This window comes from Lonchura striata, chromosome 20 (genome assembly GCF_046129695.1).
Source record: "Lonchura striata isolate bLonStr1 chromosome 20, bLonStr1.mat, whole genome shotgun sequence".
Lineage (NCBI taxonomy): Eukaryota > Metazoa > Chordata > Aves > Passeriformes > Estrildidae > Lonchura > Lonchura striata.
Window position 1 is genome coordinate 7367850 of NC_134622.1, and position 23066 is coordinate 7390915.

A 23066-nucleotide genomic window follows, 5' to 3' on the forward strand; every position below is an offset into this window, starting at 1 on the left:
GCAATGGAGTGGGGGCATGAAAGCTGGGCCAGGGGAAGGCAGGGCAACAGGTACCCCCAAGAAGGCTAAAGGAGGTTCACACAGCCCTACATCAGCCCCCCAAAGAGCAGGGGGTTCTTTATTTACACAGCAGCTTCTTCTGATTACAGCACCAGGCTGGGGGTACACAAAGGCAGCACCCTCCCTCCCCTCTCTGCCCCTGTGGGTGCAGGAGGGCTCAGCACCCAAAGTGAGACCCCTTCCCACCTCCCAAAGCAGCCTCTCTTCCTACTCCTGCATCCTGGCCCTGGCACACCCAAGCCAAGCAGCCAAGCCTGGACCCTGGGGTGCCTTTCTGGGCCATGAGTCTGTGACAACATCATCCCACAGGGTGGGGACAGCCCCAAGCCAGGGCACCATGGCTCAGTCCATCTTGGTGGGCTCCTTCTTACGCAGCCTGGTCTCCCGGACAATCTTGGCCAGGGATAGTAGAATTGGAACAGCCATGGGCAGGAAGAGCGGGATGTAGATGGCAAATTTCTGGTCGTCAGGGAAGTAGAGGAGATGAAGGAGAGATGGATCAAAGAAGGCCCTCTCCGAGGAGGTGACAGCCTCCTTGCTGGCCTGGAAAGCTGCGAGCAGGTGGCCCAGGGACAGCTCGGTCACAGCGCTCTGGACCGAGGCCACTGCCCGGTACACCTGTGTGGGCACAACATCAAGGGTCAGTCCCTGGCCAGGGAGGGCAGCAGGGACATTCAGCCCTCTCTGCTCCCCCCCTCAGGGTGCCCCAGCCCTACCTCAGAGGCAACATCATCCTTGATGACGATGTTCCCAATCTTGTCCAGGAGCTGGGCCAGCGAGGTCAGGGTGGTGGACACAGTGGCGATGTTCTCCACGGTGTGGGCCCACAGCAGGTGGTCCAGCTCCCAGTCAGCCAGCCCCTCATTCCCTGGGCTTTCCAGCAGGAACTCGGGGGGCACCTCTTCCCAAGACAGCCCAAAGAGTAACCTGGGAGTAGAAGGGATGATCCCAGCCCACATCAGAAGCCTTCATTTCCATTAGCTCCTTGCTCTCCTTCCCTGTTGTGTTTAGTCCCATTCCTGCCAAATTGTCTCCTGGAAGTGTGGCATGATAAGCCAAGCCTCCTACTTGAGGAGATGAGAGATGTGCCAGCATCCCTGGCCACAGAGCAGTGATGGCTAGTAGCCAATACCTCGAAGGCCACAAAGAGCCACCCTCAGCCTCCCAGAGCCCAGGGAGTGAACAAGCTGTTTGGGTACAGCCTGTTCTGACCCCGCTGATTTCCACAGAGGCCTGGGGAGGGAAGAACACATCCTCACCGGAGCTGGGCCAGGAAAACCTCCATCACTCGTGCCATGTCCACATCCACATGTAGAGGGAGAGAGGCTTGGGGGGAAGCAGGGGCTTCAACGTTGTAAACCTGCAGGAATGCGTGTTAATGAGGCATAGCCAGGGCCTCAGGGCCAACAGGTGGGAATGGGGAGCCACCACCTTGTCCCAGCACTGCCAGCGCCCCCATGGTTCCCATACCATGATCCCACCCCAGCGAGGGCTGTGGAAGGCGTTGGTGCTCACTAGGGCTCCATCCTTGTCCTGAATGTACAGAGGGGAGTGGGAGCGCTCTGGCACATACAGCAGGAAGTTCAGCACGGGATAGAGTGAGGCAGCACTGGAGCCTGCAGTAGGACAGAGTCACAGAACTCTTGTGGCTGGCAGGAACAGCGAGAGCAGCCCACAGCTCAGCTCCTCCTTCACAGCCACCCCAGCAGCTCTCACATGGGCTGGGGGGAAAAGGAGCCATGGTCCCATGAGACAGATCCCAGTGAGCCACGAGCACAGTGCTCACCCAGACGGGCCTCCACGGGGTTGATGACATGTGGGAGGCTGTGAGCACTCAGGAGGAAGCTGGAGGACTCCTTGTCATAGCGTGGTGTCACTCCTAGGACGGCGTAGTACAGGATCTGCAGGCACACAAGGGACACATTGCTGGCAAAGAAGAGCATCCCAGAGAGGTCAGGTCTGGGCTTTCCCTGCCATCTCTCCCAGCCCTCACCTGTGAATCCACAGAAAAGTTGGCCACCAAGCTCAGTTTGTCCAGGACAGGCTTCACGAAGCGGTTCACAGCCCCCTCAATGTCCCAGTCCACGGTGTGGGACTTGGGGTCAGGGTTCAGCAGACTGAAGGTGATCTCATACCCTGCAAGGACCCATAGCTGTGAGCCACTGAGGCTGTGACAGAGCTCCCAAGAGCAGCAGGGCCTGTCCCCTCCTCCCTGGCCCACCCCAGTGTGAGGTGACACTAACACAGCAATCGCAGCCCAACCCTGACCCAGAACAACAGCTACAGACCAAGGGATCTGTTAGCCCAGAAGACACCCAGGGGTTCCACAAGCAGAGCAGGAATGGCACTTCCCCAGGAGCAGATGGCTTTCCCAAGGCCAGGGAACAGGGATGGAGAGCACATCCATACCCAGGCTGGATTTCAGGTTCCGCCGTGCGTCGAAGCTGAGCTGACCGTCGGGCACACGGTCCGAGAGGACGGCGGCGATGGAGCTGGCCGTGAAGGACATCACCTGTGTCACCTCCCGCAGCCGGGCCTGCAGGGCAGCCAGGCTCCCCCCAGCCCTCACCAGGGCGCTGCGGTGCTTCCCCACGTACGCGTTGATGCCCTGGGGGTGGCACAGGGTGAGGGCTGGGAGCAGAGCCCTGAGAACAGCACAGTGCCACCTGTGCCACCTCCCAGGGGTGAAGCATGTAAAGGCTGGCACCACAGGGTGCTGCTCCCTACCTGAGGCAGGAGAGAAGAGGTTTCAGGGACCACATACATGGTCAGAGAGCCCAAGGTGGTGTCCTGCAGCAGGTACAGAGCAGCATCAGCCTCTGGGGAAGATGGAAGCACTGGCAGGGGTGGGAATTTCACTCCAATCCCTGTCTCACTCTGACAGAAAGCAAAGTGTGTTTTCTGCTCTGCCAGCCTCAGGAAAAGGAGCTCCCCAGCAATTCCCTGCTCCAATACCTCGTGCAGTCGCCGCAGCCAGTGCTGCCTCCTCCTGAGCCGTGGTGCTGCGATAGCGCATCTCATAGCGAGACGTGATGCTGGTTCTCACTGTGGGGCAAACAACCCGAGTGAATCTGCTGATCTCGGGCCCCTCACAGGAGCCTGGTGCTCACAGGGACAAGGCACAACCCCAGGAGGACACATGGCGCGAGGTCCTTTGGGTGCCAGTGAGATGAAGCACTATGGGATGTAGCATCACTGGTCCACACTGGTAGTGAGACAGCCCCACACCAGCCAGACACATCCCAGCCTCTGAGGGCTGCATCATCCCCATCCCCAGGCGATGGAGCTGGTCTCTTCCCTGCAGCACCCCGGGACCTCGTTGTGCCAGTCCCTGCTCCCAGCACTGCCAGCTCAGGACAGGGTGATGCTGGTGAATGGGGCTCGGGGTCCCGGGAGCTCCGGGCTGCCGGTGACTGAAGCCACAGGCAGGGACCCCCACGAAAGGATGCAGGCACTCATAAGGAATAGACGGGGCAGGGACACACAAGGGGGTCTCTCACGGTTCACGGAAATCTCCATCTTCTGCACGTCCCTGAAGGGCAGCGGCCTCGGCAGGTCCCCGGGCACCGATCCCGGGCCGAAGACCACGGCCATGGGCACCACCAGCTGAACCTGCACAGGGACAGCGTCAGCCCGAGCTCCCGAGCCCCCAGAGCCGCCGCCGCCGGGCCCTCCCGACGCTCACCGGCTGCTGGCCGAGCCCATCGATGGCCGCGTAGGGCAGGGCAGCGCGGTAGGTCTCGGTCGTTTTCCACCACAGCGGCAGCCCCAGCACCACGGCGATGGTCGCGAAGGACAGAGCGGCGCGCCGGCCCCGCGCCCGCTCTGCAGGAACAGCGCTCAGCACCGGCCCAGCTCCTCGGGGAGCGGGGTCGGGGAGCCGGGAGACAGCGAACAAACACCGAGCGTCCGCGCCCGCCAGTACCTGCCTCATCCGCCGCCATCGCCGCCGCCGCCGCCACCATCTTCACTTCCTGGCCCAGCCGGGGGGCGTGCCCTGCGCCAGCCCGGCCAATCAGAGCTCACAACACCTAAAGCACCCAATGGGCGCGGCGTGCGCCGCGCGGCGGCACAGACGGGCGGGCAGCGGAACCAATCAGAGCACGCACCGTCCGTGAGGCGGCGAGCTCCGCGAGAGCCGCGGGGGGACGCGGCGGCGCCTCCCGTGGGCACCGGGACCGGGAGGACAGCAGCTCCTCACCCGCCCCATGTGGGGAGCCCACCCACCCCTGCCAAGTCACGGAGACTCACGATGCGTGTGGGCGGGCTGAGACCCAGCACGGCTCATTGCGTAAGTGAGCACAACACGCTGCCGGTGATGCCCGGAGCGGGAGTAGCGTGGGGCGGGGGGGGGGGGGCACAAGAGTTCCGGGGTGCCCCGCGGCGAGGAAAGAAGCGGCACAGCGCTGTCTCTACCATTTATTCGTTGTTAGGCTATTTGGTACATGGGGTGCACACGGCGAACACAACACAGGCGCCCCAAGGGCGGCAGCGACCAGGACTGCAAAGCTACGGCAGGGCAGGGGCACCCCCAGGCCTCCCCTCCTGCCCCCCACGCGGCCTGCCCTCCTCCCCTCACGGCCCGGCCGGAGCCCCCGGCCTAAGGGGCACCCGGGTGGCCCCCGCCCAGGGCCCGGCTGAGCCGGACCCCTCATTCCACCTGCAGGCATCCCGCGGGGCGCTCCCCCCTTCCCCTCCCCGCGTGGCGGCTCCCCTGGGTGGCTGGGGTGGAAGCGGGGTGTGAGCGGTGGCGGGGAGGGGCCGGGGCGGGGGGCCGGGGCCGGTGGGGTGCCCGGCCGGGGCTCAGTACGCGTGGTTGGCCATGTAGAGGGACTGCCCGGCGGCCCCGGAGTTGTCCCCGCTGCCTTCGTACTTGCCCAGCGCTGCCAGCCCGTTCACCTGTGGAGGAAGGAAAGGTCAGTGGTCACGCTGGGGTGACACTCAAGGTCTGCAAATCACTGGGAACACAGCCTTCAGGGTCCCCCAGCTCATGGGGACACCTGGGGAGCAGAGCCCAAGGATGTGGCCCTCAGCACCCCTCATTCCCCTATGGGAACACAGCTCTCAATGTCCCCCCACAGAGACAGAACTTTGTCCCTTCCACGAGGACCATGGCCCCTGCATCCTTTGTCCTACAGGGCACAGCCCTTGGTGTTTTCTCTCAGCATGTGGGACATAGTCCTCAGCCACCCCTCCTTCCATGGGCACACAGTCGTTGGTGTCCCCACCACCCCAGCCCATGGCACTCCCCTCCCAGGAGGGCCACCCCCATCACCTCTGCACGCTTCACAAACTCCTCGGTGGCAGCATCAGCGTTGTCCTTCTGCCCACGCCAGGCGCTGAGTGCTGACGCCTGCAGCGCCCGCCCGTAGGAGAAGGTGAGGGCCCATGGCCGCACCAGCGGGCACGTGTTGATGGCGTTGAGGTTGATGGAAGCCTCCTCCTCACTCTGACCACCAGACAGGAAGGTCACACCTGTGGAGAGCAGGGTTATGGCACGGGAGGGGACACAGGGTATCGCTGTCCTGGTCTCTGCCCCATGCAACAGCTGGTACCTGGCACAGCTGGGGGCACGGTGCGGCGCAGAGCAGTGACAGTAGCCATGGCAATCTCCTCTGGGCTGTACTTGGTGGGGCAGGAGTGCCCAGGGGTCACCATGTTGGGCTTCAGCAGGGTCCCCTCCAGGTAGATGTGGTGGTCACTCAGTGCCTTGTAGACGGCTGCCAGCACCTGGGGAGGACAGACAGCGTGGAGTCCCCTGGCATGGCATGGCACAGCACAGTGCCCGCCCTGCTGCCACCCCACCACTCACCTTCTCCGTCACGTACTGGCACCGCTTGAGATCATGGTCACCATCAGGCAGGATCTCTGGCTCCACGATGGGCACAATGCCGTTCTGCAAACAGCACAACAGCAGATGCCATCACAGTGATGTCCCTGGGCACCCCTCAGCCCCATGGCTACATGGGACAATGCTCAGACCTGCAGAGCAATGCTCAGCCTCGAGGCTCAAGGCCCCCCTTGGTGGTGATGCCCAGCCCCATGGGGGGATGCCCAAGCTGGGAGGATCAGTTCTGGGCCCTACAGGGTAATGTCCAGGTTTGTGAGGTGCAGGTAATAACGCCTGACCCCACAGATTGACTGACCCTATGAGTGATGCCCATGCTGCGGGGCAATGCCCCATGTCCACCCACGTGAGGTGTTACCCAACAAGGGTTATGTCCAGCCACTGGGGATGATCCCCAGGGATCATCAGCACTGCACAGGCGCAGTGCTGAGCCTCACAGATGAGGTGTGCCCACCTCTGTGGGGCAATACCTGCCCACACAAGTCAATACCCATCCTACAGTCACTGCCCACCCTGTGGGGCAGTGGCAGCAGGCACGTACCTGCTGGCAGATGCTGGCGTAGCGGGCCAGGACATTGGCGTTCTCCATGATGGCAAGCGAGGAGGGAGTGTGCTCGCTGATCTTCAGCACGCAGCGCCACTTGGCAAAGTCTGCCCCATCCTTCTTGTACTGGGCACAGCGCTCCCACAGCCCATCCAGACCTGTGGGGCAGCACGTCAGCCCCACAGCCACAAATCCCATGGCCCCAAACCCCCTGGCTCCAAACCTCACAGACCCTTCTACACCTACCCTGCGTGGTGGTCTCGCCATCAGTGCCAGCCAGAGGCACAACACCCTTGTCCACCTGTGGAATGAGAGGAGGGCATCGCTGAGCCTCACCAGCACCCCCAAGCACCCTCAGCACCCCACAAACCCACCAGAACACCCCCCATACCTTGATGCCCACAACGATGCCCTTGTCCTTGATCATCTGGACGAAGGGGGTACCATCATCAGCCTTCTGGTACATGGTCTCGTGGAAGAAGATGACGCCCCCGATGCATTTCTTCACCCGGCTGTCGGCGCTGAAGAGGATCTGGCGGTACAGCCGGCGATTCTCCTCCGTGTTTTCCACCCCAATCTGGTTCAGGCGCTTGGCCATGCTCCCTGCAGGCACGCAGCACCCTCGTCAGCCTCCATCCGGCGTAGGGAAAAGGGGTGGCGGGACAGATTTCCCCCCCCCAAACTGACCTACGGACTCATCGGCTGCCAGGATGCCCTTCCCCGGGGCCACGATCCGCTGTGCGATGTCCGACAGCTCCTTCTTCTGCTCTGCCGTCAGCGCGGGGTGTTGGTGCGTCATGGTGGCGGTGGCTGCGAGCGGACGGGAACTGAGTCACGCACCAGCGGGGCGACACCCCGAAACCACACACAGCCCCTTCCCCGGGGAGCGGGGCCCCCCACGGGGCTGGCAGCCCTGCCCCACCGGTCAGGGCACGTTGTATAAGCCTCGTGGCAGGGATCGTGGAGGATGCCGGGCAGCTCCCAGCCATTTTGCTGCCTGCCAGCCCGCCCCCAGCCCAGCCATCTTGAGGGAGCGCAGCTCCGCGGGGACCCGCGCAGGACACCAGGGGACCGGGATGGGGGTACCCTGGGCATGGGAATACCCGGCGAGGAATGGAAACCGCCCGGGGATGGGGGTGCGGGGATGCGGAAATACTCCGGGAAAAGGGAAAAGAGAAACCCCAGGGAGGCACCACCTGAGTCTGGCGTTACCCGGACTTTGGGGTACTCCGGAGACGGAGATACTCCATAGTGGGAATAATCCGCGGGGAGGTTACGCGGGCGATGACGACAACACGGGGATGGGGATACCGGGGGGACGGAAATAGCCCGGGAAAGGGGGAGGGAGCCGCCCCAGGGCGGCACAAGCCGAGGATGGAGGCACCCAAAGTTTGGGGTACTCCAAGGATGGTGATAACCCGGGGCTGGAGCCGTCGCGGGGCCGGTGATGCCCCCCAGGAACCGAGGCGCTCGATCCCCCGGCCGGTACCGTAGAAACTCAAGCTCCGCCAGCGCAGGAAGAGTATCCTGGGTACCCTCAAATCCCCAGTACCCCCATGCCCGGGGATCTCTCTGCCCTGGATCCCCCGGCGCGGAACAACCCCCGGGATGCCGCACGGAGACACCCGGGAGGCTCGGCAGGGCTGCCGCCTCCCTCCGCCGGGACCCCCCGACTGTCCCCCCAGCAGCTCCTCCCGGCCCCCGGCTCTCCCCGACCCTCGGCTCCCCCGTACCGTGTAGCGCGGCGGCGGCGACGAGTACGGACTGCGGGCTGCGCGCTCTGGCCCCGCGGTAAATGTGGCTGCGGTGCCGCAGAGCTACGTGACCGGCGGGGCGGCACCGGCCAGGACCGGCCCCATGCCCCGCCCCGGCCCGCCCCCGCCCCCCGCCGGCTACCGGCTCCCCCCGCCGGGGTCGTGCCCTCCGCTGGTGACAACCCCGCGCTCCTGGCGACCCTAAGGTGACAATCCCAGGATGGGGAGCCCACTGTATCACCCCTTTGCAATGCTTTTCTGGTGATGGGGACCCTCCCCACCACTGCCCAGGGACACAGCTGAGTCACCCCTTGTCATTAGAAGGCCCTCTCATGCCAGGCACTCCACTGTGCCATCTCCAGTTGCTGCTGGAGACCCCTCTGTCCCACCACCCCTAATTGGTTATGGACAGGGACCTCTGACACCCCCCTGCTGTGCCCCCCTATTGCTACTGGCAACTAAGACAGCGACCCCTCTGTGCCACCCCCAGGCTGTGCCCCCCTATTTCTACTATTATCTAAAAACATCACCTTAATCACTTCTGGGCGAGGAATTCCCTTGTCCCACCCCCAGGCTGGGGACCCTGTTACTGTGCAGGATACACCCCTGTGCCCAGGAGCCAGCAGCACTGAGCCCCAGACCCTCCAGGACATAGTGGGGACACTCACAGGAGACCAACCCCCCTAAAAAACCACCCGCAGCCAGCACAGGGACAATACCAGTGTCCCCACTCGCCCCACAGGGACGGCTGCCAGGGCCCCGCTGTGCTGAATCCCGCCGTAAAAGGAGGCTCAGCTGCCCTTCGTGGCCCTAATCCAGGAAAGGGAACACATTTCCCTGCATCCCAGAGCCGGGTCCCCCCACCCCACTGCTGGCCTTGCACCTTGCACAGCTGTACCCGACCCCGCAGGGTCACAGGGCAAGGAGGAAGACAGTGCCAGGGAGCAGAGGGCACTGCCTCCCCATGAGCCACCCACGCACCCAGGACATGGAGGCACAGCCCCAAACATTTCCCGGGTAGATAAATCGGTGCCAGCGCCCCACGTGTCACGGCACCCGCCCCACGCAGAGCGGCAGGGCTGTGGCAGAGGGCAGGGGAAGGTGATTTCCATCCCCCTTGGGCAGGAGAAAGAGGCCATTAAAAACCAGAGCACTTGTTGAAGTGCTGCTATTTTGGGCCATCACAGGGGAGGGAAGGTGCCCCGTGGTCCCCATGGCAGTGGGGAGAATCCTTGGGGTCAGGAACACCAGGAGGGGGATCCCGCAGGAGCTGCCCCAGCAGGGAAGGAAGGGAGGTGAGGTTGGAGCTGTTCTGGGAGCTGGGGAGCCCCTAAGGGAGCCCCCCCCCACCCCGCCCTCCATGCAGCAGCAGCGACCAAGGGGGGTTGGGAGCAGGAGCTGGCAGAGCTCCCGGCGCTGGCTGAGCCGTGGGATGCTGCGTGCTGGAGCCAGGCTGGGAGGGGGAAACATCCCCGTGCAACAGGCGTGTGCCCACAGCCCCGTGATGAGAGTGCAGGATCCAACCTCTGGAACCATCCCTGTGATAAGATGAGGAATCCAGCCTTTGGAACAAGTCCCATGCAACAGGCTCGTGCCCGCAGCCCAAGGATGGGGTGCAGGGTCCAGACAAGCCCCTGCAGAGCAGGGCAGGGAGGGAATCTAGGGCAGGAGGAGGAGCAGGGGAGGGAAGCTGGCTCAGCCCAGGCACTCTGGCTGCTGCCGGGGCCACAGGGTGGGAGCCTGGGGAACGCAGTCCCTTATTGAGAGCAAACACTGGCAGAGAGGGGGGGACGTGTCCCCCGCCAAGAAGGAGAGGCCCTGGGGTGGCAGGGAGCTGTGCCCACGGCCCCGTGACGGAACAGGAGCAACCAGCTCAGGCTGGACAAGTTGTCCCCACCCATAGCATCAGGAGCTTCCTGAATGCACACAGCAGGCAGGGTAAATGCCAACACAACTTTATTCAAAAAATAATTACAACATTAAAAACAGGAAAGGTTTCAGGCTACAGGCTATAGCGGCTCAGCAGCTTCCTTGCTGGCTGGCTTCAGGCCCACATAGCGCAGCAGGTTCTGGAGCTCCTGGCAACTCAGAGCCACCTCAGGGACAGCAGACAGGAGCTGGGGACAGCAGCAATAATAGTGTTTGAGTAGGTGACCTCCTAGTCACAGGAAGGGTGAGAAATAAACTGTAAATCTCACCTCTTTTATGTTCTCCTGCATCTCCTCATGGGTCCTCAGCATTTTCCGGGTTTGATGTAACTTCATCTCCAGCCCTCGGATCTGTGGTGGTGGGAAGATGCCCATCAGGTCTCTGCTCCAAACTTGGGCAGGGACCAGCCCAGAAGGGAGAGAGGACCCCTGCTCATGTCAGAAGGGTTGGAACTAGGTGACCTTTGTGGTCTCTTCCAACCCAAACCATTCTGATTGCTATGACTGGAGCCAGGGCAGCCCCTTGCGGCTCCCCACACCTGCTCCAGGTACTTGTCAGTGAGCCGTCTTTTCTCATCCTCTTGTTTCACAAACAGCATTCGCAGTTTATCCACCTGCAAAAGGAGCAAGCTCTGCTGAGATCCCTGTGGGGGGACAGGGTATGAGGAGCAAGGACTGAAGAGGTCTCCTTGTCCATGGTGGGGTGACATGAGGCGCCCTCAGCCCTGCAGCTCCCCAGCCTCACCTGCTGCCGGAGCAGGACCCGCTCCTGGATATTGACAGGCTTCTCCTGGTGCTCCTTACCCTTCACCTCCTCCCACAGCACCTTGGCCTCTGTCTCTGCAAGCTGGAGTGAGCGCTTCAGCTCGGAGACCTCTGTCTTCAGCCTCTACAGGGGAAAAATCAGTGCTGGAAGGGATCCCGTGCCCAGCAGCCTTCCAAGGTGCTGCCCACCCGTGCCCCCATCACGCACCGTGACTTCCCCACTCTTGTCAATGAGTTGCAACATCTGCTCTTCCTGCTTTTTCAACAGGTTCCGAAGTTCCTTCTCATTCTGACAGGGAGGAAGAAGCAGGGTCAGGCAGTGCTAGCCCTGGCCACCCTCAGGACCCAAAGTGGGTTTTCTCATGTTGGAGGAGGTCAGACAAGTCAGGAGCACCCATGGGGCATCACCAGATTTCTCCATGTCCTAGATCAGTGCCCGTCCCAGTTTGGCTCTGCCCTTGGGGCGAGTGTTGGCCCACTTCTGGCTTACCTCAAGCTTGGTCCTCAGTGCCTTGTGCAGTTCAGCAATGGTGGCAGCTTGGTCATCCACCTTCTCCTGGCTCTCAGCTGTCACTGTCTTCAGGCGGAGCTGCAGGTCAGAGCTGGGAGAGGACAGTGGTGGTGAGCGGGTCAGGACCGCAGCCAAGCACAGCACCAGGTACCAAACCCCCTCCTGGGCATGCCCCTGGGCCCACGATGAGAGAAGATATCTGGTCCAGCCCAGCCAGCTGGAAAAAGCCCATCTAGCCATGACAGGGCGGAGGCAAGAGGCAGACCCAGGCAGGCCGCTTGCAGGAAAGGCCATGCCCAGGACAGTGATGCCCCTGCCCAGCCCTTGACACGAGCCCACTCTGAACTCACATCTCTGTCTTCAGTTCCTGGATGCGGAAGCCCAGCATAGCAAAGTTGGAGACCACAACTCCCAGCTCCTTCACACTCTCCAGCAGAGTGTCCTCGGGATCTGCAGGCAGGAAAGAGCCTTGTGAGCAATACAGAGGGAACATCAGCCTCAGGGCACACAAAGGAAGCCCTCTGCACAAACAGCCCTGCAGCTTCAGAGCAGGGTCCCAGACAGGGTGATAGCCCCAATACCTATTGGCTTTGGCACAGATGCAAGTTTGTCCTTGGCAACTCTACTCCCACTTCTGGTGGTTTCATTGGCATCTGCAAGAGGAGAGGACAGTGGCTGTGCCCAACCCTGCACATCCCCCAGCACAGAGGGCAGCAATCCCCATCCTGGGACTCCCCAAAACCCAGAGAGAGGGTGCCAGCTCACCTTCCCCTGATACAGCTTTCATGACGCTGCCCACGAAGGAGCTGCCGGTGTGGCATGGGGTGCGGCATGCCGGGGTCCAGGCAAGGCGTGGGGTCCAGGCTTTGCTTCTCGATGGGGTATCATCATCATCATCATCCTTCAGAGGGGAAGGAGGATACAGTACCAGAGTGCAGCTTGTGACTGCCCCAGCAAGCACAGGATCTCAAAGCCATGCCAGGGAGAGCCACAAATGTGTGACCCACCCTGGGCCGTCCTGTCGTCCTTGCCCCCAGCACAGGGCTCCTACCTGCTCTTCCAGAGCAGCCTTGAGGCAGTCAGTGAGCTCCTGCAACCGCATCTTGTTCTTCATAATGCCCGTGGAGCAGCAAGAAATTTTGGACCTATTTATCTGCAAGCTGAAGAGCTCGGTCTTGGTGCTGTCCAGCTCCTTGCTGAGGGCAGCCTGCTCTTCCCTGTGGGATAGCATCAGTCTCAGCAGGAGCAGCATTTCCCTTCCTCGATGTGGGATGAGGACATGGCTGCCTCTCACCATGAAACAGCAATACTGCAAATCCCACAGATTTAGGCAGCTTCCCTCAAGATGGGATCTGCTGGCCTTCCCACAGCCTCTCCCCTCCACCTGGACCACCACACTTGGCTGGAGCAGCATTGGCCATGGTCAAAATGTCCCCTCTGACACCCCAGGAAGGGCTTAATTTCCCAAAAATAGAGGGGTTTGAGTGGAGTTGGTGAGTACCGCAGGTGTTGGTGGGACTCCATCAGCTCCTCATGCTGCTGGACGCGCTCCTGCAGAGTGGCCAGTGTGGAGTTCAGTCTGGCCTCCACCTCCAGCAGCTGCTTGCGGCACATTTGGTTCTCCTGATCCAGGAACTGTTAGAAGGTGGGGGGACACAGTCATGAGCAGCCAAGCAGAGAGCCAAAGGGGCTCATTGGGACCCCCAGCACAGACCCTCCCTCAGGGTGCTGTTTCTAATCAGGGGCAGCTTTATCCCAGCAGCCCAAACCCTACAAACCAGTCTACTGGGGACATAGGACAGGCTGAGGGACAGCTCCATGCCTGCAAGGGCAATTTATCTCCAAGAAAATTCTCTCCAAGAGCTGCCCAACCCCCTCCCTGGGAATCCCTGCCAGGCAGGATGAAAAGCTGCACTACATGCAGGATGTCAACCACCCTCACGAGCTCATCCCCCTCCACAGGAGGGCTAATCCCACTCCTGGCCATCTGCCAGCCTTCCCAGAGAGGCCATGATGGGGGCCAGCAGCGCAGGCAAGGTCAGGCAGCTCCTACCTCCCGGCACTCAGTGGCCTCCCGCAGCTCCTGGCAGAGCTCCTCGCACTCCCGCTGCAGGGAGTTCCTCTCCTGTGCCAGCCTGAGGGGATGGGATGGGATGGGATCAGGGGGTGCTGTGTTTTGGGGGCCAGAGGTGGGATGGGGCTCAGGACATCAGGGCTCAAACCCACTGGGCCATCTCCTCCCGCTGCTTCTCGTTCTCCTGCTGCAGCGCATCCCGCTCCTGCTCCACACTGCTCAGATTTATCCCCATGGAGCTCAGGTCTGTGAGGGACAGAGTTGTTAGTAAGGGGAGACAGGGGCAAGGGGGATGGGGCAGGCTCCAGCCCCCACATCTCCCACCCCTACCTTTGCCCAGGAGTGAGTTGGCCACTGTCAGCTTCTCCAGCTGAGCCTGCGTGTCCTGCAGGGTCACCAAGGTCTTCTCCAGCTGCCTGGATGCCTGTGGAGACACGGTGCTTGCTCTGGGGTGCTCTCCTCCATGGGGTGTCCTCACACCAAGGGGTGCCCCAAATCACCCCATGCCTCAGACACATCATAGCACTGAGAGGAGGCACCCCTGTACCTCCTCCTTGGCCTGAAGAGCTTCCTCTTCTCGTTTCTGTGCAGCAGCACGCTCCTCCAGGCAGCTCTGCAGCTTGCCATGCTCATGCTCCAACAGGGCAAAGGACCGGGACAGCAGGGTCCTCGTCTGCTCCCGCTGGGGAGACAGCACCAGGCAGAGCTCAGCATGGCACTGCCCTGCTGTGTGACCAGGGACAGGTCATGGCACCCAGGGCACAGAGCACTGGCAGGGCAGCAAGGGGCTGAGCCCCCACAGGACGCCCCTCACCTCCTCATCCACGGCCCTCCTTTCCTTCTTCAGATTTTCAAAGGTGACATCTAAGAATTCCCGGAAAGACTGCGCCTTAGCAGACAGGGATGCCTGTAGGGTAGGAGGAATGAGTCAGCACTGCTGTGGTAGAAAAGCCACATTTAATGGCCATGAAGGGAGACAAGTACCAGCCCTGAAGCCAAATCTGCAGCAGTTTCCCAGCAGCAGCACCAGAAAACCTCTGGTGCACCCAAGCCCATCACAGAGCATCATCCAAGCTCAGGATGTGGCAATGCCCTTCCAGCCCCTAATCCAGTGTGCGGTAGTTAGGATAGCACCATACTCAGTACCTGCAGGTTGATGGCATGGGTCAGCAGTGTGCTCAGCTCTTGCTGGGAGGCCAGGCTCTGGTCACGGGCACTGATCTGAGCCCTGGCATGGGCACAGAAAGCCTCCAGGAAGAGATATCCCTGCAGAGGAGAGGATGCTGCTCCAGCCACACTAGGGAGCACAAGGGGAAACTCCCAGGAGCCATCCCTGCACCAGTCTAGGACTCCTGCTCCCCAGGGAGCACAGCCCGCACCAAAAATACATCCAGAGAGCTCCATCACACAGCACTCCTTGCCTTCCACATTGGGATTTTCTTCACCTGGGATGCCAGAGAGATTCTCATCCCCAGAAATGAGATGCAGGATGCCCCACCAAAGGCATGAGGACAGCTGAGACTGCCTCAATCCCACAACAACTGCCCCCTTACCTGATCCTGGGCTCGTAGAGCTTCATCCACTCGCTGCCTGATGGCATCCCCCTCTTCCAGGCAGCTTTGCACCTTGCTGGGAGCAGTCTCAAGCACAGCCTGGCACTGGGACACCAGGGTTCTCTCCTGCTCCCGCTGTGGGAGGTGACAACATCATGAGGCACCAGGTACATCTGCTGTGTGTGCCAACAGATCTCCCAGAACTCAGGGGAAAGGGGAAGCAGAGGGATGTGCAGGAGCTCACCTCCTGCATGAGAGCTCCCTGCTCATCCTGCAAGCTCCGAAAAGCAGCAGCTGCAAGGCCCCGGAACAGGAGGCTCTGGCTGTTCCAGGTGCTCTGGGGAAGTGACAAGGACACTGGTTTTATGGCAGCTGGCACAGGCAGCACCGGGCACATGTGTGCGCCCCTGCATGGCTGAGATCTGGCACACTCATGGTGGTGACAGCCACCCAGCTCCAGCTGTAGATCCCACTCCACTCCCCACTGCCACTGCACAGCCTCTGCTTTCCTCCGCAGCTCGAGGTGGAGCTGCCAGTAGATAAGGACATCCACCAGAGCAGAGGGCCCTTCACAGCAGCCCCGCTCCACCCTGGGGCCAGCAAGAGCTGGCCAGCCATGACACCTCCCCTCCTCCCACCTGCACGAGGGCAGTTTCCCCCCATGAGGGTTCAAATCCAGCAGACTCAGCATGCTGATCTGGGCATGATAATGCAGCACCGGGCGCGTGATGCCGTGATGCAGCAGCCGCGCTTTACTTCCACTCCACCAACCCAGACGGGGTCACTGTCTTGCCAGCGGCACAAGGACACTGTCACAACACCAAGGCTAAGAGGACAGGTTGGCATTGCCTCGGAGAGGACTCTTACCCCTTTGGGGTGGGTGGTGTCAGTCTGTGTGAATGTGTCCCTCTGCTTGGCCAGCCCCATGCCAGGCCGCAGCTGCTGGCTCTGCTTTAAGTCACACAGCTGCAGCAAGAGAGCTTCGATGATGATGAGGGCCCTCTCCAGCCTCTCCTCCAGCTGTGCCCGCGGCAAGGTCTTCAGGTGCTCCCGGGGACAGCTGGGGACAAAGAGAAGGGCTTAGGGCAAGGACAGCCCACAGGTGCCACAGCCCCAGGGGGGCATGTCCTCATACTTACTGCCAGAGCAGGGAGTCTGTTTCCACAGCACTGTCCTTGGCACAGGGGAGGCTTCCCTTGGATGTGTTACTGCTCCTCTCCCCCACACCCTGAGGTGTCATGAAGGTGCCGGTGGCCATGGAGAGCACTGGAGTCATGCTGGTGCCAACGACCGCAGTGGACACAGGGCTCGTGCCGGTGCCAGCGACCAGAGTGGGCACTGGGCTCGTGCCAGTGCCAGCGATCGTAGTGGACAAAGGGGTCATGCTGGTGCCGGCGACCGCAGTGGGCACAGGGGTCATGCCAGTGCCAGCGACCGTAGTGGACAAAGGGGTCATGCTGGTGCCAGCAACTGCAGTGGGCACAGGGGTCGTGCTGGTGCCAGCGACCGCAGTGGGCACCGGGCTGGTGCCAGCAACTACAGTGGACACAGGGGTCGTGCCAGTGCCAGCAACCGCAGTGGGCACCGGGCTGGTGCCAGTGACCGCAGTGGGCACTGGGCTCATGCCGGTGCCAGCAACCACAGTGGACACAGGGGTCGTGCCAGTGCCAGCGACCGCAGTGGGCACTGGGCTGGTGCCAGTGACCGCAGTGGGCACTGGGCTCATGCTGGTGCCAGCAACCGCAGTGGACACAGGGGCAATGCTGGTGCAGGAGGCTGTGCTGGCATTGCCAGGGGACCCAGAGCTGCAGAGGGGTAGAGCAGAGCTGCCTGGATAGTTTGGGTTGCAAGACACTGAGCTAATATTTTTGGGGAGCCCTGGGGTGGTGCTGCCAGGGGATTCCAGAGTGCAGGGCCCCAGGACAAGGCTGCACATGGGGCTGCCAGGGGACTTCAAGATGCTGGCCACAGGGATGGAGGTGCATGGGGAGACTGGCACCGTCCTGCTGGAGGGCTCTGGGGTGCTGGGCACAGGGATGGAGGTGCACGGGGAGACTGGCACCGTCCTGCTGGAGGGCTCTGGGGTGCTGGGCACAGGGATGGAGGTGCACGGGGAGACTGGCACCGTCCTGCTGGAGGGCTCTGGGGTGCTGGGCACAGGGGTGGAGGTGCACGGGGACACTGGCTCATTGTTGCCAGGGCACTCTGGGCTGCTGGATCCTAGGATAGAGTTGCACAGGGGAACTGGAATGATGCTGCTGGAGGGCTCTGGGGTGCTGGGCACAGGGATGGAGGTGCACGGGGAGACTGGCACCGTCCTGCTGGAGGGCTCTGGGGTGCTGGGCACAGGGATGGAGCTGCACGGGGACACTGGCACCGTCCTGCTGGAGGGCTCTGGGGTGCTGGGCACAGGGATGGAGGTGCACGGGGACACTGGCACCGTCCTGCTGGAGGGCTCTGGGGTGCTGGGCACAGGGATGGAGGTGCACGGGGACACTGGCACCGTCCTGCTGGAGGGCTCTGGGGTGCTGGTCACAGGGATGGAGCTGCACGGGGAGACTAGCACCATCCTGCTGGAGGGCTCTGGGGTGCTGGGCACAGGGATGGAGGTGCACGGGGACACTGGCTCATTGTTGCCAGGGCACTCTGGGCTGCTGGATCCTAGGATAGAGTTGCACAGGGGAACTGGAATGATGCTGCTGGAGGGCTCTGGGGTGCTGGGCACAGGGATGGAGCTGCACAGGGAGACTGGCATTGTCCTGCTGGAGGGCTCTGGGGTGCTGGGCACAGGGATGGAGCTGCACGGGGAGACTGGCACCGTCCTGCTGGAGGGTTCTGGGGTGCTGGGCACAGGGATGGAGGTGCACGGGGAGACTGGCACCGTCCTGCTGGAGGGCTCTGGGGTGCTGGGCACAGGGATGGAGCTGCACACAGGGGCTGGCACGGTGCTGCTGCGGGGCTCCAAGGCACCAGGAATAAGGGTGGCATTGCTGAGGGCCTCAGAGGCACCAGACTTAAGGATGGGAGTCCTGAGGTCACAGGTGGAGGTCCTGCTGGAAGGCTCCAGGATACCAGGCACTCGGGTGGTGCTGCTGGGAGGGCCCAGGGTAGCACTTCGTGGGGATCCTGGGGTGCAAGGCACTTTGGTGACACTGCTGCGGGAGCCCCGGGCACAGGACACTGGGGTGGCACAGTCACTGTCCTACAGAACATTTTAGGGGGAAACGCAGGTCAGGGCAGCCCTCCCCTTTCCCCCTGCACCCCGCAGCCGTTTGCCCCAGTCTCCCCATTTCCCCAGTGCAGGAAATACGCCCCTTCTCCCATTGCGCCAGCACCATCTACTGTATTCCCGGTTCGGGTACACCGCAGCCCTCTCCGTTACCAGCCCCGTCCCGTTCGTTACCTCCGCACACTGACCTTGAGCCGCAGCCGGCGGAACAGGGGTGTCAGGCCAGTCCGGTCGGTGCCCAGCTGCAGCTGCTGCAGCGGGGTGCGCCGGGGCCGCTTCTGCGCCTGGGGGGAACCGGGGGGTCACCGGCGGCAGCTCCCCTCCACCACACACACACACAGATACCGGGAGCGCTGCGGACCGCACCGCACCCGCCACCCTCGGGGGCCCTCCCCGGGGCTGGCCCCGCCGCCCCACCGAACACCCAGACCGAACCGCAGCTCCGGCCCGCACTCACGACAGGAGTCTTGGCGCGCTGCATGGCCTGGTAGTGTTCCCGGGCTCGACTACAGCTGCGGTAGCTCTCCGTCTCGGTCCCGACCCACCAGGCCGGAGTCTGGCTCGGTCCTGGTTCCCGGTTGGTGCCGGGTCTCGGTCTGGGGGTCCTGGTTCCCGGCTGGTGCCCGTATCTCGGTCTGGGGGTCCTGGTTCCCGGTTGGTGCCGGGTCTCGGTCTGGGTCCCGGCTGCGGGTGCGGGCCCGCCGCCGTCCGCGCGCCGCTGGTTTGAAAAGCACTCGCGGCTCTGACTGGCTGAGCCGCGCGCGTCACCCCGCGAGAGTCCGTTGGGGGCGGGGCCACGGGCGGTGCTGGGCGGCTGAGTGGGCGTGGCCACGCCCCTTGGCCACGCCCCTGCCGCGCCGCGCCGGGGGAACGGGCGGAAGGGCAGACGGACGGACGGACAGACGGACGGACGGGCAGGGGGATTCAGCTCCTCCCTCATCGCCTGCCCCCGGGGGAAACCATCCCACACGTCCCCCCAGACCTGCCCCAAACCCGCCCCGAGGGAGGGGGTCCAGCCCCGCGCCTCCGCTCCGGTGGTCCCGCTTTCCCCAGCACGAGTCAGGGCACCAGTGCCAGCGGCTCTCGGGTTTATTGCTCCCGCGGGGAGAGGTACAGAGTTGAGGTACCCGTGGATGAGATCGGGGGGTACCCGGGTAACCCCTTGGGGGACCCGGCCCAGCAGGGTCCGACCCGCTGCCGGGGTAGGGGGATGTCCCTGAGCGATGCCGAGGGTCCCAGCCGTGGTGGCTCAGCCAGGCCAGGGCCGGTCCGGGGAGGCGGCGAGTTCGTAGTCAAAGTCGGCGAAAGTGGCGGGGTCGGGTGGAGGCTGCTCGGGGGGTCGCGGGGCCACTGCCACCACCACCGGGTCCTTCTGCAGCAGGTCAGCGTCGAAAGCCACCCCGCGGAAGAAGGGGTGGCCCTGAAAGTGGTGGAGGTAGCGCAGACGGTACAGGGGGTTGTGGCACAGCAGCTGCGGGCAGAGAGAGGACGGTGAGAAGGGAAACCTCAACATCCAGCCCAGGGCCCAGTGGGACCCCAAAATCCACGCAGGAGGGTTACCTCAGCAAGCAGCCGGGCTAGCTCAGGGCTGAACTGGGGTGGGCTCTCATAGCTGCTCTGTTTGACACGTTCCAGCATGGCCACATGGTCCCCAGCTGGAGCCACAGGGAACTGGGGGAGCATAGAGTGAATTCAGGGTCTCCCTGAGGTGTCCCTGTCCCCCCACCCTGTGGTACTTACCTCCCCACTGGCCAGAGCAAAGAGCAGGACTCCCAAGGACCACCAGTCAGCTGCATGGCTGTAGGGCCCCCCACTCAGCACCTCTGGGGCTGTGGGGAGACTGGCTGAGCACCTGGGGGTCTCTGCACCCCAGCACAGCCCCCCAGCACAGCCCCCCTTACCCATGTATTGCAGGGTGCCACAGATTGTGTGAGCTCGCTCACCCCACTGCAGGTACCGGGAGAGGCCGAAATCAGTGAGCTTGAGGTGCCCTGTGGGGCCAGACACTACGTGGGGACCCGTAGAGAGGGTGTCCCCATTGACAGGGTGTCCCCACGGATGGGGTGTCCCCAAGGCAGTGCCACCAGGCTCTTACCTCTCTCATCCAGGAGGATATTCTCCATCTGAAATGAGACAGGCACTGAAGTGGCCTCTCCATGCTGGGGGTTCAGAGACCCCCCCCACCCCATCCTCCAGCCCCCAGCCCCGCTGCCACCCACCTTGATGTCTCTGTGCATGATGCCCAGGTCGTGGAGGTACACTGGGGACAAAACAGAGCCATCAGTGCCATGCGTCCCCTCCCAGCACAGTGCCCACTGCTTCCCCTGGCAGTGGCTGACCCTTGCCTGTAGGTCTCTGCTGGTGGGGACACTGGTGGCTGTCCCCAGCATGGAGGGTCACTCACCCAGCACCAGCACCAACTCGGCGGCGAACAGGCGGACAGTGGCCTCGGCCAAGCAGCCGGCGGTGCGCCACAGCGCGTGCAGGTCCCCAGTGCTGCAGTAGGTGCACACTGCGGGGACAGGTGAAAATGCCTAACTGATGGCTTGGCTGGCACGAGGGACACTGGGGTGGCATGGGCACAGAGGTGCAGAGGGATCACTGCGGCCATGCACCGAGGTGGTGGAAGCGCTGAGAAGGTGGCACAGGCACCAGGGCAGTATGGGCACCAGGTTACATACTGAGGGGACACAGGCATGAGTAAGGTGGCATGGGAACATGCAAGTAGCAGGGTGACATCAGCACCAGAGCCCTGTGGGCACTGGGAACACACAAACACCTGGGACCACATGAGGTACCAAAGTGACGTGGTCCTGGAGGTGCCACACAGGCACGGGGCACACACAAACTGCAGGGGCCGAGGTGACGCACCATCCGGGCCGGGCAGGCACCAGCGCTGGGGTGCTCGGTTCACCCCCACACTGGTCCCTGCCCCGCTGTGGCTTGTCCCCATCCGTGTCCCGCGGTGGGTGCGGGGTGGGAGCCGGGAGATGGGAGCCGGGAGGCGGCAGCCAAAGCTCCCGGATCGCCCCGGGGCGGCGGGGGGAGCGTGTGCGGGGACACGTGTGCGGGCGGCGGGGACACGTGCGCGGGCAGGGGGGCCGGGCCGAGCCCGCGGGCAGATGGTCACTCACTGATGAAGAGGTGGCGCTGGCCCTGCCAGCTGTCCCCCAGCCCGTGGACAAACGGGTGCCTGACCTGTCTCTGGGGACACAAAAGCACAACAGAGTGAGCGGCCCCCGGGGCTGGGGACCCCGCTTCTGCCACCTTCCATCCGCAGCTCCCACGGCCTCCTGGTGTCCCCGTGGCCACCCCAAACCCCTTCATGGGCTGGGGTCCCTCCTGGGTCCCCCCTCACCTGGATGCTGACTTCTTCTTTGCACTGTTTGAGGGTGTCACGGCGCAGCACCTCCACTTTGGGCACAACCTGGGGTGGGTGAGGCACTGTCAAGTGGGGGGACAAGGGCAGATGGGGGCACCCATGGGCCCTAGGAGCCAGCACCCACCTTCACGGCGCAGACCTTCTCCCTCCCACAGTCCAGCACTTTGAGGATGGTCCCGAAGGAGCCTTTGGCCACGAAGCCCAGGATCTGAGGAGAGGAGCAGGGTCTGAGCACGCCATGGAGATGGATTTGGGTTGCTCAGGCTGGGGTCCTGCATGGGATAAGGTGAGGGGCACAGAGCACCCAGAGCAGATGCTGGGGACACATGGGGACCTGGAGGACCCAACAGAAACCCCAGCAGGATTCACGGGGACCCAGTATGGGGCACAAAGGACACGGGAGACTGGGACACGGGGACCCCAAGGTGGCAGCGGTGGATTTTGACAGAATGCACAGGTCCCCCGGGGGTACACGCGGGACCTCGGTGGGATGCCACGCTCCGGTGGGGTGCAGAGGAACCCCGGTAGAACACAACGAGACCCGACACGGGTATCCGGCGGCGGCGGCGATAGAAGGTACCCGGCGGAACGGCCGGGGACGCCGGTAGGATGCGCAGGCACCCGGCAGAGCGTGCGAGGGGAGCTCGGTAAGGCAGTCGGCGATGCCGGGATGGCGGCACGGGATGCACGGACGGCGCGGGAGGATGCTCAGGGCTCTGGGGGACCCCGGTAGAGACGTGCAGGAACCCCGGTAGGACGAGCAGGGTGCGAGGGGACCCGTTAGGGCGCCCGGGACTGCCAGGGCGGGATGCACGGGCAGGACGCGCCCGGGGGAGGACGACCGGGGATCCCGTTCGGATGCAGCGGGACCCCGTTCGGAGGGGGGGGGGGCCGGGACGGCACCTTGAGCTGCTGCTGGCGGGCGGAGGGGCGGACGGGGAACTCCGGCAGGAACAACGAGACGAGCTGCGGCAGCGGCCACCCGGGCAGCGGCGGCTCTTCGGCGGGGCCCCGCGGGGCCAAGGCGAGCCCCGGCACCGGTACCGATACCGGCACCGACCCTGCTCGGCTCAACAGCGCCCGCACCCACGACCCCACGGCGCGGCCCTGCGGAACCGGGGACAGCGTCAGCGAGGGGATCCCGGGGCGGGAGGTGCCCAGGGGGAGCCCCGGGGCTGATGCCGCCGCACGCACCTGGGGGGGCCGCACCGGAGCCGGGGTCGAGCCGGGGCCGCTGCTCGTCGCTCCCATCGCGGCGCCGGCCGGCCGCGCCCCGGGCCCGGTCCCCGGTAATCGCCGCCTTACATAACCCCGCCGCCTCGCCCCGCCCCGCCCGCCGCGACCACCCCCCGCCCCGGGGCTCGGCGGCGGGGCTGCCCCTTGCACGGCGACCCCCACCCGTGACCGATCCCCCCCAT

The 23066-nt window shown here is 63.5% G+C and overlaps 4 protein-coding genes across 5 annotated transcripts; all 4 read right to left on the reverse strand.

Moving 5' to 3' along the window:
• Positions 1 to 87: 87 nt before the first annotated feature.
• PIGS (phosphatidylinositol glycan anchor biosynthesis class S) lies at positions 88 to 4052 on the reverse strand. 2 transcript variants are annotated; one of them, XM_021550894.2, is made up of 12 exons: positions 3986 to 4052; positions 3746 to 3885; positions 3561 to 3672; positions 3016 to 3105; positions 2788 to 2879; positions 2470 to 2668; positions 2054 to 2196; positions 1847 to 1961; positions 1531 to 1676; positions 1320 to 1420; positions 777 to 987; positions 88 to 678 (listed from the first exon to the last, which is right to left on the reverse strand). In XM_021550894.2, the coding sequence occupies exons 1-12, from the start codon at positions 4023 to 4025 to the stop codon at positions 403 to 405; spliced, it is 1665 nt and encodes a 554-aa protein (XP_021406569.2). In that variant the 5' UTR covers positions 4026 to 4052; the 3' UTR covers positions 88 to 402. The 2 variants fall into 2 exon arrangements, with proteins under 2 accessions (XP_021406569.2, XP_021406568.2); XM_021550893.2 differs by having other exon boundaries at positions 3546 to 3672.
• Positions 4053 to 4466: 414 nt separating this feature from the next.
• On the reverse strand, positions 4467 to 8295 carry ALDOC (aldolase, fructose-bisphosphate C). Its single transcript, XM_021550951.2, has 9 exons — positions 8186 to 8295; positions 7140 to 7262; positions 6844 to 7055; positions 6699 to 6753; positions 6450 to 6610; positions 5873 to 5956; positions 5616 to 5790; positions 5336 to 5535; positions 4467 to 4959 (listed from the first exon to the last, which is right to left on the reverse strand). The coding sequence occupies exons 2-9, from the start codon at positions 7249 to 7251 to the stop codon at positions 4864 to 4866; spliced, it is 1095 nt and encodes a 364-aa protein (XP_021406626.2). The 5' UTR covers positions 7252 to 7262; positions 8186 to 8295; the 3' UTR covers positions 4467 to 4863.
• Positions 8296 to 10152: 1857 nt separating this feature from the next.
• Positions 10153 to 19206, reverse strand: SPAG5 (sperm associated antigen 5). Its single transcript, XM_077787646.1, has 23 exons — positions 18724 to 19206; positions 18455 to 18550; positions 16177 to 18239; positions 15905 to 16097; positions 15282 to 15374; positions 15038 to 15172; positions 14631 to 14750; positions 14299 to 14391; positions 14032 to 14166; positions 13815 to 13908; positions 13637 to 13730; positions 13464 to 13545; positions 12912 to 13045; positions 12462 to 12627; positions 12176 to 12311; positions 11992 to 12063; positions 11761 to 11860; positions 11390 to 11501; positions 11108 to 11188; positions 10880 to 11023; positions 10674 to 10748; positions 10405 to 10485; positions 10153 to 10323 (listed from the first exon to the last, which is right to left on the reverse strand). The coding sequence occupies exons 1-23, from the start codon at positions 19204 to 19206 to the stop codon at positions 10216 to 10218; spliced, it is 4890 nt and encodes a 1629-aa protein (XP_077643772.1). The 3' UTR covers positions 10153 to 10215.
• A 131-nt stretch (positions 19207 to 19337) lies between these two features.
• RSKR (ribosomal protein S6 kinase related) lies at positions 19338 to 22899 on the reverse strand. The gene is made up of 11 exons (XM_077787647.1): positions 22552 to 22899; positions 21773 to 21856; positions 21625 to 21693; positions 21401 to 21470; positions 20671 to 20778; positions 20486 to 20526; positions 20362 to 20389; positions 20168 to 20257; positions 20007 to 20095; positions 19827 to 19937; positions 19338 to 19737 (listed from the first exon to the last, which is right to left on the reverse strand). Exons 1-11 carry the CDS (start codon positions 22897 to 22899, stop codon positions 19516 to 19518), a joined length of 1260 nt encoding a protein of 419 aa, XP_077643773.1. The 3' UTR covers positions 19338 to 19515.
• Between the last annotated feature and the right edge of the window lie 167 nt (positions 22900 to 23066).

Bases quoted from the DNA above. Each gene is read 5' to 3' on its own strand.
- PIGS (XM_021550893.2), bottom strand. From the start codon at position 4,025: ATGGTGGCGGCGGCGGCGGCGATGGCGGCGGATGAGGCAG. The intron at 3,106-3,545 runs GTGTGTCCCTGC...TTTGCCCCACAG, and splicing joins GAACCGTGAGAGACCCCCTT to TGAGAACCAGCATCACGTCT. The intron at 1,677-1,846 runs GTGAGCACTGTG...GTCCTACTGCAG, and splicing joins CCCCGTGGAGGCCCGTCTGG to GCTCCAGTGCTGCCTCACTC.
- ALDOC (XM_021550951.2), bottom strand. From the start codon at position 7,251: ATGACGCACCAACACCCCGCGCTGACGGCAGAGCAGAAGAAGGAGCTG. The intron at 6,754-6,843 runs GTATGGGGGGTG...CTCATTCCACAG, and splicing joins GCATCGTTGTGGGCATCAAG to GTGGACAAGGGTGTTGTGCC. The intron at 4,960-5,335 runs GTGATGGGGGTG...CTTCCTCCACAG, and splicing joins AGTTTGTGAAGCGTGCAGAG to GTGAACGGGCTGGCAGCGCT.
- SPAG5 (XM_077787646.1), bottom strand. From the start codon at position 19,206: ATGAGGGAGGAGCTGAATCCCCCTGCCCGTCCGTCCGTCTGTCCGTCC. The intron at 11,861-11,991 runs GTATTGGGGCTA...TCCTGCCTGCAG, and splicing joins ATCTGTGCCAAAGCCAATAG to ATCCCGAGGACACTCTGCTG. The intron at 11,024-11,107 runs GTGCGTGATGGG...TTTCCCCTGTAG, and splicing joins ACAAGAGTGGGGAAGTCACG to AGGCTGAAGACAGAGGTCTC.
- RSKR (XM_077787647.1), bottom strand. From the start codon at position 22,899: ATGGGAGCGACGAGCAGCGGCCCCGGCTCGACCCCGGCTCCGGTGCGG. The intron at 20,258-20,361 runs GTAAGAGCCTGG...CTGGCCCCACAG, and splicing joins TATCCTCCTGGATGAGAGAG to GGCACCTCAAGCTCACTGAT. The intron at 19,938-20,006 runs GTAAGTACCACA...ATGCTCCCCCAG, and splicing joins TTGCTCTGGCCAGTGGGGAG to TTCCCTGTGGCTCCAGCTGG.